Source organism: Melanostigma gelatinosum (genome assembly GCF_949748355.1).
Source record: "Melanostigma gelatinosum genome assembly, chromosome: 4".
Classification (NCBI taxonomy): Eukaryota; Metazoa; Chordata; class Actinopteri; order Perciformes; family Zoarcidae; genus Melanostigma; species Melanostigma gelatinosum.
The window spans coordinates 23,766,491-23,779,445 of record NC_136637.1 but is presented as its reverse complement, the minus strand read 5'-3'; the positions used below and the strand labels follow the sequence as shown (position 1 = coordinate 23,779,445).

At 39.7% G+C, this 12,955-nt stretch overlaps 2 protein-coding genes across 3 annotated transcripts; one reads left to right on the top strand and one right to left on the bottom strand.

Moving 5' to 3' along the window:
• Window positions 1–2,194: 2,194 nt before the first annotated feature.
• Window positions 2,195–5,168, top strand: LOC306776537 (serine/threonine-protein kinase NIM1; the record flags this gene model as incomplete). Its single annotated transcript, XM_079267249.1, has 3 exons — window positions 2,195–2,504; window positions 3,179–3,447; window positions 4,416–5,168. Coding segments are annotated over 3 exons (1,332 nt in total), but the record flags the coding sequence as incomplete, so codon positions are not given.
• Window positions 5,169–9,943: 4,775 nt separating this feature from the next.
• On the bottom strand, window positions 9,944–12,567 carry ccl25b (chemokine (C-C motif) ligand 25b). 2 transcript variants are annotated; one of them, XM_079267810.1, is made up of 5 exons: window positions 12,462–12,567; window positions 11,962–12,051; window positions 10,841–10,958; window positions 10,493–10,607; window positions 9,944–10,384 (listed from the first exon to the last, which is right to left on the bottom strand). In XM_079267810.1, exons 2-5 carry the CDS (start codon window positions 12,023–12,025, stop codon window positions 10,376–10,378), a joined length of 306 nt encoding a protein of 101 aa, XP_079123936.1. In that variant the 5' UTR covers window positions 12,026–12,051; window positions 12,462–12,567; the 3' UTR covers window positions 9,944–10,375. The 2 variants fall into 2 exon arrangements, with proteins under 2 accessions (XP_079123936.1, XP_079123937.1); XM_079267811.1 differs by having other exon boundaries at window positions 12,470–12,523.
• Between the last annotated feature and the right edge of the window lie 388 nt (window positions 12,568–12,955).

Genomic DNA, 12,955 nt, shown 5'->3' with positions numbered 1-12,955 from the left:
TGTATGTATGTATACAGACTTGCAACAAATTTACTGTAGGTGCAAGATTGTCTGATAGCCAACAGGAATTAGTTATCTTTAAAAGTGTGTATGCAGCATTTCCATCGTTTGTCTATGTCAGATAATAACCTAATGAGCGGTACACTAATGCACTGTGGTAATAGGATTGTGACGAGTGATTTAGTCCTCTGAGGCTCGATTCACGTGTTCAGTGAGAGTCAGGTGAGCCTGAGGGACGGACATGAAGGAGCCGCAGCTCCCAGGTAAATTGATCTGCTTTATTCTAATATTTCTGTCAGATTTGAAGAAACGTTTGCAGAAAGTATTGTATTGTTTGAAATGTGGGTACCACTTTCTAATGAAACACTCATAAAGGGTTTATAGTGTATAATTCATGGCTTCAATAATGATGAATATATATAGTTCATTCATGCTTTATAGATCAGTTATTGGCTATTGAAAATAATAACTTTTGGGTACAAAGTCATGAATAAAGCCTTTGCTTGTAGTTTGTCTTCCAGAATAACAAAATATTTGTCTCTTAACTACTTTAATTCATCAGTATGGATGCTTAAAACCTCAATTAATGACTTAACATTTGAAATTGAGGACTTTATTGCTTTTTAGATAATACAAACTAATATCAATAATTTATGGTTTACCAATAGTCTGCTACAACAGCTAAACACCAGCCAACCGTATTCTTCATAACCCAAAAGTACTTCCTGTTCATGGCTTCTATCTAATCTGAAAGGCATTCATAAAAGATTTTTCTTTTAAATGACAAAAAGTCTTCAAACACTTACTTGTATTCCCTTTTCCAAAGGTTCCTTATTATGTTTAGCCTATTTTAACAACCAAATGGCTGTGTGACGTCTAAATATACATCTATGTTTAGCCCTAAATTGTTTGGCAGTATGATTGACATGTTCAGCATAATTCACTGCATGTAAATTCAAAGTGCTTCATGTTAAAGTGCAGACAGTAACATGTGCAGAGTACAGTACAAAAAAGTGTAGCAAAATAAAAGAGAAAAAAAGTTAAGTTTGAAATAATCGAGTATCGACTTATTTTATCCATTTCAACTTGACGAGACCCACTAATGCTGTATTGTCCCAAAATCTGCTGTCTAAAAGAAGATCGTAATCGTGGCCACTTATAGCCTACCGGGAACTAAATTTAGCCCACAATGACCAGAAGGAGATTAAGAGAAGTTTAATGTCAGTTATCAGTGTTATTAACCATTGCATCTAACTTCATTTAACTCAGTTCTTCAAAAGTGTTGTCGTTTGAAGACGTTATATGTATATCTGCAGAGCTCAAGCCTCGACAGAGGAACAATCTGACATCTAACCCTGTTGCTCGTTGCTCTTTGTGTAGTGCTGAACCTTAATCAACTGTTTCCTGTAAAAACAAAAGAAACAGGATACAAGCTTTACGTAAGAATTTACGTCAAATATTCTTCCGTTTGGGGAAAATATGAATGCTATGGCCAGTTTTTAAAATAAATGTGCTGAGACTTGAGAACTGTGTGGAAAGAATATGAACTTGTGTTCCCAGAACAGAAAAAAACAGGAAAGGTTGACACATCCTGCTTTTGTCCATCATTAAAAAAAAATGAATGCAAACGTGTTGAAATTGATGATGTCAGCAGCATCGTCTGGACTTCCAAAACTGATCAAATACAAGTCACAAAGCGACACCAGAAAGGTGTAAAGAGTCTTATAATAAAACGTCAAAAGAAGAGCTCTCCTTGTATCCTGAGAAATAGATTTAATTTATAAACTGTATGTCGGCAACAAAAGGTTAAAACAAAAGAAAATATGAATATTTGCAAATTAACTTCAACTTATAAAATAATGTTAAACCAGGTTAGGATTGTTGTGAAAGAGGCCAGACGTTTTAGCTCATAAGGTAACGTGGAGGTCAATCTCATTACCAATGTTCTACACATGTAACCGCCCCACATTGACCTGTAGGTCCAGCACAAAAACAACTTAAGAGTGTCCCCGGCTGTTTCCGCCGTACACATTACTGAATAAAAAGTACTTTTATCCTTGTATTAATATTGTTTTGTGGAACAAGCTCCACATGCTCATTTCACACGGTGGCGCTGACGTATTTTTACAGTCATCTGCAGAGCAACCCAAATATCTTCATGGCTTTCAAATAGTTTGTTTTTTAAATTTCTTTTCAAGCCATCAAAGCACACCTATGGCGAAAGAAGAAAGGGAGCAAAAAATCCAAAGACGAGGCTCGAGTGGTGGAAAGGATAGCCAAGACGTCGCCGGCCTCGCCTGCCACATGTGCCATCCCGCAGCTGACTGAAGCAGAGAGGATGAGGCAGTCGCCGTTTGAGAGGGTCGTCTACGACATGGCCCACGACCAGAGGATCGTCAACGACCTGATGCTCGGTCGAAGAGTCGGCTTCTACGAGCTGCGCGGAGAGATCGGGCAGGGCAATTTCTCCACGGTCAGGTTGGGCATCCAGGCCTTGACGAAAGGTCAGGAATCATAAGTTGTTTTATGTTTTTAGTTTAACACATAACAAGCAGTTTTCTTATGACTCCTCAACTTTAACACACACATTGTTTGAAAGCACAAAGCTACGGAGCCCTGGCTGTGACTCTATCTGTGGAAAGAATTCTAAGCTCCCAAAGACTGACAGCAGTTGTGATTGAAATGCATGCAAAACACAACAGTAAACACATATGAAGGAAATTCGTAGAATTAAAAAAAAGATGGAGAACAACATTTTTACCTTTTTCTGATTCAAGAACATTTACAATTTTATTTTGAGTTGCTGGTTGCTGGTTGATTGCTGTTTGAATCTAAAGATTATGAATATCATATCCGGCAGGAAGCACATTCCCTCCATTCCTGTGGGCAGCCATGTTGAAGCCCAGATCTTCCCCGACCCCTGCAGTGCATTTATTTTCTGTCGAAATGCCTTCATGAAAACCACTCTTTTGTGTGTGCGTGTGTGTGTGCAGGTTTAGCAGTTGCTGGGCTCATGATTCTTAGCCACATTTTTCCTTAAAACCAAATATACCTCATGTGCATGTCCCATGGCCTTCGATGTCTTAAGAACTGTCCGTTCTTATGTTGAGCTGTGACCTTGTTAGACCCTCTCTAATTCCTTCACTAACATCTAATCCCCCCCCCTCTTCTGTCTCAGAGAGAGTTGCTATTAAAATCATGGATAAGCTGCGTATGGACGAGAGGAGCCAGCCGATGACTTCCTCAGAGATCAGCTGCATGGAGAAGCTGTGCCACCCCAACATAGTGCGGCTGTACGAGGTGATGGAGACCAGCAGGAAGCTCTATCTGGTGATGGAGTACGGCAGCAGTGGAGACCTGTTCTCCCGAATCACCACCAGGGGGAAGCTTAACGACCTGGAAGCCAAGCTGGTCTTTGCACAAGTCCTCTCTGCTGTTAAACACATGGTGAGCTTCAATGTCGGTCCTACAGTCGTCCCCATCTACTGCACAGCGCTGTGCTCAGTCCGTGCATCAGATCCCTGGGTCTTCATGATTCATATGATTGAGTCATTCCAACCTGAATTAGAGTTGAGTTTGTCAAATTGTTTTAAAGGCTCAATCTGTTATGTTTTCACCATATTTATCTGAAGTTTATTGGCATGCATATATGCTTATTTGGATATTTTTGGAGGCTATTTCTGCCTTTATTTTCATAGTGGCCTGTAAAGAGCTGACAGGAAATGAAGGGAGATTACATGCAACAAATGTTTCTCTGTCAGTCTTAAACTAGGGATGTTGTGATCAGCATCTTAAGCCCCTTAATGCCCCATAAGAGTGGACTTTTATAGCTTAACAAAAAACATAACCATCTAAGATTCAGTAGTGTTAATGATAGTCGCTGTTAGAAAAAGTACACAGATACTCTATAAAAGTACTAGAACAGTTTGTAGAACAGTTTGAAAATACAATGTTAAAATCTAAAGTATTTTCAGCAAATTGTACTTGAATGATCAAAAGTAAATGTCCTCATGATGCAGAAAAATGGCCCCAGTGAGTGACATGGCAGTGTTATAGACTGATAATTGTCTTTTTGCTTTCATTGTGAAATATTGGATAATTTTACCTCTTTGATCATTTCGGTGAAACCATGGGAGAAGTTTGGGGAGCGATAGTTGGGGCCAAGTTTCAGATATGTTATGTTCATATTTTTTTATTTTCAATATTCATTTAAAAAATATTTTGAACTATAACTGTCAGATAAATATAGTGTAGTTAACAAAAGTGCAACATTACAAGAAATAACATTGAAGGAGCATTTAAGTTATTATTGTTTTTCATACATTGATGACACTTTATATCCCTAACAATCCATTTAAAATGTCAAAACGGAACCCTTACTGAGATTTTTCCCTTTTGTTTTGGTAATATTTCAGCATGACAACAACATTGTCCACAGAGATGTAAAGGCGGAGAACATCTTCTACACCACCAGCTTCTGCATCAAGGTCGGAGATTTTGGCTTCAGCACAGAGAAAGGCCCCGACGATCTCCTCACCAACTTCTGCGGCTCACCACCATACGCTGCACCCGAACTGTTTCTGGATAAAGGCTACGTCGGATGCTATTCAGACACCTGGGCCTTAGGTATTCTTTTGTACTTCATGGTGACGGGCACTATGCCCTTTTATGGGGACAAACTCGGGAGGTTGAAGCGCTGCATCCTTCAGGGGGCCTACAGTATCCCATCTTATGTGCCCAATCCATGCCAGCTGGTGATTAAGGGCATGCTGCGACCTGTGCCTGTTGCTCGCTCGTCTCTCACACAGATTACAAACAGTGCTTGGCTGATTGGGATTGAGTACCCTCGTCCTTATGTCTTGTTGCCCCTGTCCCCGGCACACTTTGCCCAGACCAACCAGGCTCTGTGTGTGGAGGAGCAGGAGGTGAAGGCGTTGCTGTCAGATCTGGGTATTACGGCAGTCCATTTCCAAAACAATCCCTGCTTGGACTCTAGGAGCCCCTTGACGGGGACCTACCGGATCCTTCTCCATAGGGTCCAGAAGAGGAGGACAGTGGAGGCAGTGGGTTATTCAGCGCTGTACCCTGATGAGTACGGGAGTCCCAAGAAGTGGACTGTAGCGCCTGTGGACAAACACGACCCCACGGCTGTTTGTGTTGTACTGTAAAGAGAATTAACTGAACTGGACTTCCTTTAGGTGTGGCACTTTATCACAAACACATGTGTCCAATTCATGCTCCCTGAATTTGCGAGGCGTTTGGTTGCATGTTGAGAAATACTTTTCTCAGTTGTGCAATGCTGGACTGAAATGGCAAACAAATGGAGGTTGAGGTCTGAGCCGGAGGATTCTTCTGCCCCACAGTGTAAGTCAATTATAGCTGATGGACTACTAGGGTGCCTCTCTTTGTGTTCTGATCATTACCTCACCAACAAAAGCTTACTGACGCACGACATTCATCAATCACTGTATGGCCATCAGCATCTTTCAATCTACTGAACTAATCCAAGGCTACAGGTAATCCCAATAACAAAGAGTGTGAACATGCTTGGGCAACAGAAATTAAACCTGAGACTCTGGAGTAATGTCCTGGGAAAAGCTTACATCAGGCAAAAAAACACAATTAGGACGACCTGAGGCCGGAACAAAAGACAAAATGTAAAAACAGTTAGAAAACCTAAATGTTTAGATGCCTAAAACGCCTTAATTTATAAAGATATTTATAAAAAATGCTTGTAAACACTTGTCATATTTTCATGATTGTCACAAAAAGTCTGGACCACACAGATTGTTTTACGTTTGGCGCGATTTTAATATTATTATTAACATCGATATTAAGTAGTGTGCTAATGTTTGCTTATGCTTTTAAGGGAATACTTTTCTAAATGCTTCATGAGCACTGCCTGAACTTCATTTTACTCTGTATTGACAATTACAGCAACGAGTAAGGCCTCCAGCCAGGGTTTCATCTATTTACAGAGAGATTTCCACTGAGATCTTGAACGTTTCAGGCTTCCTTATAAGCCCTGAAGTTTAAAGAAACATTGACCTTTGAGCCAGTTTGCGGGAACTGATTTTAGAGCCATCTCAAGCACTTTCTGTAAAGTGCTGATGGTGAAATATGATGCATTTGTGAACTCTAGAGAGTTATTAAGCTGTATTTTCCAAGTTGTGAATTTCCCTCGAAGGGAGCAGGCATCACTCCTTGCCTACTGTCACCTCGCAATTTAGCGCCATTTCTGCACATTAATTCTGATTAGTGATTGACACTATGATAAGCGTCACATTGAAGTGTTGACCCTGCAGCCCGAAGCCTTTTCCCACAGCTTTGTGTACACATTGTGCTGGCAGGAGTACACATTATCAAGGCCCCTTTGAGTGCCAATAATGAGTCTTGACTTGCTGTTTATCTAGAAAGCCTGCTCTTGCTCAATATGACTCGTGTGAAAATCACTGTTATCATGCAACTGTGAATAATGTTCTTTATGACAGAGTGAAAGTTAAACAACCAACAGTATCTTTCTGCAGCTCCTGTTGCATGGGCTGAACTGATGCATCGAGAAGAGTAAGTTGTTTTAAACCAGAGTAAATCATTCACTTTGACGTGATCAAAGAATGACATGTCTATCAGCTTTATTATTAAACATCGAGAGAAGCTTGCCTTTAGCTTCGTACAAAAATAAAAAGCCTATACCAAATCAGAAAATGATATTCCTGATTTTTCTTTTTTTTTCTTTTTTAACGTCACTCAGAAGTTTAAATTATTGGGGAATGATGATTATTTAATCAGGTTATTGTCTCTTAACAACTCATAAATGCCACAAAAGATTTTAGAAACTATCTCGTATCATGATTTCATACAATACTGTGTTTGATCCAGGAACAAATGACTAAAATTAAAAGTTATGAGTGAAAATAAGTTTAGCATCTTTTCTTTCATGTTCATATAATCTATGTTCGTTCTTTGTGTACCTTTCCTAACCCTCTGGGATTATCATGGGGAGCCGAGATGTCAACCCGAAAAACAAGTCTGTGTTTGTTTATGATTGCATTTGGCAGTGAAAGACCTGTCTTGAGCTCTGGATGAATGACAAATCCATTGTATAAAAGCACATTTGAGATGGTTGCGAAAGAGCAACCACTTTGCCTGACATGGACTATTTCCTTTTCAACTACGGCAGAGTGCAACAGGAAATATAAAAAGGGAGTGGAGGTCTCTTGAAATGAACTACAATAAAGTACATGTGATATCATTATATCCACCCTGTAGGATAGTTAGCGGTTTACCTTACTTACCTCCTTGAACCTGAGCACCAGTGGCTGAATTTTGCTGCAAAGAGTTTCACTCTTACCCAAAACTAGAGTGTAAAATCAATATCTCGATTTTAGTCCGTAGTTGCTGAACCACTAAGTGTGGTCCTTTTATGTACATTTATCAATGCGTGACCAGTCTAGCTTTATAGTGTTTGCAATAAACAACTGTGGGTGTTAAAATACACTGTAATGTTCAAGAGACAGGCAATAAAACGTGAATCTCTTTAATTAGGGTACAATGGGAGCGAGTTATAACACGTCTCTCATGTAGCAAGGAATCGTATAAAAACTTTTACGAACTGAGCCAGAGGTGAGAAAGAACGAAACAGCTTCAGGGCGGCACTCCACTTCAGTCCACATCAACTATTTGAAATCTGACTCCAAAAGAGGGTCAACTGTGACACCCTGGTAAGTGATTAGTGCTTTGTTAATGCTTCATGGAGTGAAAAACAAAGACAACCGTCTACACCGGCTTTTTGTTTTCTCTGGCTCGGTCTGGTTTCTTGTTCTGGACCGTGCCCACTGTGAGAGATTACTCGATTGCTCTCGCGCTGAAAGATGTAGCTCAACCGTACATTAGGATGAATGTAGCAGAACTGAGAGATGACATAATATCTGCAGGATTTCAGTCTGCTAGACAAATAAACTTCCACTTACATTTACAATCACAAACTGGAGGGAGTGTGTGCAACCCCCACATCAAATATAATTGAGTCATTTTTTTCGGCTATTAAAGAAAAAGCATGTATGAAATTAAACAGAATCGGGTCTGATCAATGTTTGAGAGGTCAGATTTTCTAAATGCAGTCCCAGATTGTGATTGTACACGAATGTTGGGTAATACGCGAACATGGCAGATTGCCTTTCGGACTAATCATCGGAAGAAATGCTTGTCTCACAATACAATGCAGAAAAGCAACTGGAGGACAGCTGGAGGACGTTGAAAGTAACAGCTCCAACAATACCTCAGAAAACAACATATTTGTGAGAACATTGTTGCCGTTTGTTGATGTTTAATTGGCAGAATCAAAGCTGCAGTTTGACAGATGTGTTTTGGCGCATGTGATTTCCTTTTGGCACAAGAGGATAAAGTATGTTGATTTTGTTGTATACTAACTGCAAAAACAGAACTATGAATGGAACATACTGACACAGCTTAAGTGTTCATGCGTGTTTTGCTTATAGTCGAGAAATAAACAGGAAGCATAGAAGGAGGGAAAAGTGGTGAACTGCAGCAAAGGCCCCCCAGCTGGATTTTCCCCGGGGACTTTGTGGTTTACAGTGGTAAAGTACTATTTGTGAGTCTTTTATGTTAAGTAATTTTTTTTTCTAATTTAGTGCCCAGTAGTGCTCGTGAAACGTTTGTGGCTGCACGAGTCAACACTTTCCAAACAGTTTTAAGAAATCTCATGTACAAATTCATCTGTCGACTGAATGACTCTGTAAATGGGATCATACTTGTTTTAACCAACATAAGGTTTAGCACCACACGCTACCAGTCCCAGCTGTGGCGACATTGGTACAGCTGTCTCTTTGTAAGGCATTGCTAGGCCGATGTACTTTTATTGTTTGTGTCTGTCTTTTTATGTATCTGCCTGTATGGACCCCGAGTCTGAAATAAAGTCGATCTATCTATCTATACTGGCAAATGAGCGTGGTCTCGGCTGAGTAGGGAAACATTTACAAGACTTGACCACAAACCAAATATCCTTCAACTTCTAGATTACCAACTGGGAATATGGGCACCTGCGCAGGGACCCCAAACAAATCCAGGTTTACTGTGTGTCAGCTGCTTTTTGTGAATACAATTACTTACTCAACGTCAACTGTGTCCTAACTTTTTACGTAACCTTGTGTCTTTCTCGTGTTTAGTTTATTTTGTGCTCTCATGGTAAATTTGCCGAAACAAATCTATTCCATCAACCTGGCCAGGTGACATTCCAGGATAGAAATACAGTATTTATTCCCAATATGCCCAAAAAAAACATAATGAAGCTGCCATCTATTAGTGTGCTGTGTGCACTGTTATTGATAGCAACTTGGAAGCAACAGTGGTCCAACGGAAGCTTAACTTTGTATAAACTTTGAAATACATTTTTGCACTAAATGACGACTGTAGCTCAATTGGATTGAAGCTCATTATGAAGGGATCACTTCACAACCAGTATAAACGAGATGAAATGACAACACAAAACCTGTTTCAATGTACACATCGGAGCCTGAGCATTGTTTAAATACAGACTGGACTTCTTCTTCCAATCTGCATGGCTGAGAATCTTAACAGACATGGTAGATCTTTAACTCCAGTGTCAATGCTTCACCATCGTTATCATCAAGCCAATGAAAAACAGCTTTTAAGGCCAACTGTCCTGTGAGCCAAGTTTTATAGTGTGAGCGGGTGGCTCATGTAGTTTATTATTGGTTGAAGCTGATGCCAAATGCAGACTCTGAGAGATTACTGGATCAAATCTGTGCCTGCTTTCATGGATATCCAGTTAAGATCTCATCAGGGAGGAATGGTGCATTTTTATCCCCCAAAATCAACCATTGCATCACCAAATCAGGTCAGAACTGATGTAAAACATCTTGGTGTTTCCTGATTCATCATAAACTAATATAGAAACCTAGAGTCTGGTTTGTATTGCCTCTTTATTTGACACAGAAGGACACAAAATAGTATTGTAATGCTAATACAAAAATATGGAGATCTGTCGTACAAAAAAGCTTTTTTTACATATACATCACACACCCTAAAACAAATGCGCACAAACACACTCTGCAAATACATTCCGAAGCTGCTAAACAGTGGCTCATTCCTAGTAGGCGCTACATATCACAGAGAAATAGCGGTGGCTCATATAAGTGAATTTTGCTGTATGGAAATAACATTGAGGGTATTTTTATGTTCGTGTTATAGCGAACCGTGCAGATTTACATTCTCTGTCAGCACAGGAAATACCTACTGAAACACAATCCATGTGGATAAGGGTGATATGTGATGCCTGAAATCGGAGGTGAAACATCTGCTTTCCTCTCGTCCATTCCGTTCTTGTTTCTCTCCTTTAAGTGGCCTACGGAGACAAAAGTTTTATCGTGAAGATTTACACTCTCGCATTCATTTTGTTTCTCTGCAGGAAATTCAAGTTTATCATTGTGAGTGTGTTGTGTAACTTTTTTACCAAATTCTGGTTTCTCATATTCACAGACAGCATCAGCTCCTGGACCCAAATGTCATCCGGATTGGTGCAGCGAGTCCACTGTTTTTTATGTTTTGGCTTCTTCTTGATCAGAAACCTGCACACATTAGTATTATTATTTAAGATCATCAAGCTTACTCAACAGGTTTTATTAGCATTCAGAGACAATTATTTAAAAGTTCTGCTCTGAGCTTGGAAGGATCATATGCTCAGTAGCAGGTTGTTTCTTTGTCCATTAGTTTTGCCAACTTATTGTCGTGGGAAGTTTCAACAATGTATCAGAATGCTCGCTAAGTGCCAACAATGAAGGACATACAACTTGTTACTCACACAACAGCACTGATGTTGCAATCGCCATCTGTTTTCTGAATCCTGTAACTTTCGATGTTTCTCTTGACTTTTCCTGTCATCCCTGTAAGATAGCCGAGGCAGCAGTTGCCATACGAGCCTGGAGAGTGAAGTTACAGAGGGTTAGAGATAAACTGCCTCGATGACACTCAAATGAAGCAATCACTCAATTTGTACACTCTGGTCCATGAAGGAAACAATATAGCTCAATTGTAACTTGCGGTTATTTACACATACGTTTGTTTTATTATATAAATAAAAAGTGCCAAAGGGTGCGCTATTTATTCAGGTTTTTTCAAATATTTGTAATTTGTGAACTATTAATTCAATATTAACGCAGCAAACATAATCATGGCTTTCACAAATCACTGATTCAATTGTTCATCAAATTATTTTTTGTACCAAAGAAAAACACAAAAAGCAAATATCTGGGGCTAAACCAACAGCATCTCTGAATTTCCCTTCACCCCATCTGCAAGTGCCAGAGATTTTTAGGAACTTAGGTTCAAGAATTTAGTTTTTCATACCGTGCACTTTCCCTCAATTTGTAATGCTTCAAATGTTTAGCTGTAATGAAGCGACTGAAAAGTCAGCCATGAGCTGCAATGATCACCTACAATGTATAAATCAGCAATAGGAATGTTGAAAAGTAGAAGAATGAGGAATGGCAAATTCAATTCAGATTCATCAATGAAGAAACTGCCAGTTTTACTCCAATGTCCACAATCTATAATTGTCCAGTTGTTCTGTATTTGCTGAGGTGGAAATGTTTATTAAAAAAAGGTTGTGAGCAGAATAATTCACATCGTTGAAAGAGAGGATTTAGAAAGAATCTAAAGGAATGTGGATTATGAAATACAGCTGCAGCCACAATTCAACCAAATGTGGACAAAGTGAGACTCTGCATATTCTCCACAGTCATACACAGAGCTAGGTCCATATAATTACATTTTAAATGACAGTGTAAATGCTAAAACAGTCACCTGCACAGTATTGAGCTTTTATTTATTTTTTAAAGCACAGTTATATTTTGCAAACTAATCAAATTTACTATTATAATTTCATAGTCCTGTTGTGAATCAAATCTGATTTGTTCCACTTACCTTGTGCAAGACTCAGGTGCATGCATGAGAGGATCAGAAGAAAGAAAAGAGCTTGGGACTTCATGGCTGTGGCTGCTGTTGTGTGGACCGCTGCAAAGACACAAACAGATTAAATCACAGAGCAGAGATTAACAAAAACAAAAAAGAAGAACAGATTCCCACCCTCCTTGCCAAGCACATTTTGGCTGTTGATATAATATTTTCTATCACAAATTCCTCTGAGCTCTTGTGAAAGGTTATGTCGTTGACCACCCTCATTAAAAATGTTCAAATCCTCTTCTGGTTTCCAGCTGTGTGCAGCTGTTTTTATCTCGAGCGACGTTTTACAAAAAACAAGTGAGCTTGTGATAAATTATGGCTGGATTTTCCTCTCTGCAGTTATCTCTTCTTAAACTCATCACTTGGAACACAGAGCAACATGTTTACAAAATCAGGATTACAAAAGCACCAAGAATGACACGAGGGTTGAGGTTGTTTCAAAAGCGCGCAGAAAGACGTACCTGCTCACATTCAGTCTTCTACAGGATGTGCTGGCATGAGAACCTTTTGTCCAGTGCTGCTTGTAGTTGCTCTGTTCTCTAATATAGTGCACACTTGATAAATGCCCTCCCTCCTTTACCACACCTACTCTGACATGTCAACAACACTCCAAGTTTTGCAACTGAAATTTGATCACTTAATCCCATAAAACCATACTCCCCTCCCACCACCACCCACACACACACACACACACACATCCACCCACACACCATCAAACACACACACACACACACACACACACACACACACACACACACACACACACACACACACACACACGCCACTACCACCCAAGTGCCTCGATGTGATTGCAACCCACTGAAGACAATGAATAACCCCAAAAGTCTGAAGATGTTTTCATCACTTTGGTCTCACATTCAGCACTTTGAGACACATTGGTGGCGATGGATATATATACGGTACAAAATATTAACGCAATGCTTTAATGATACCT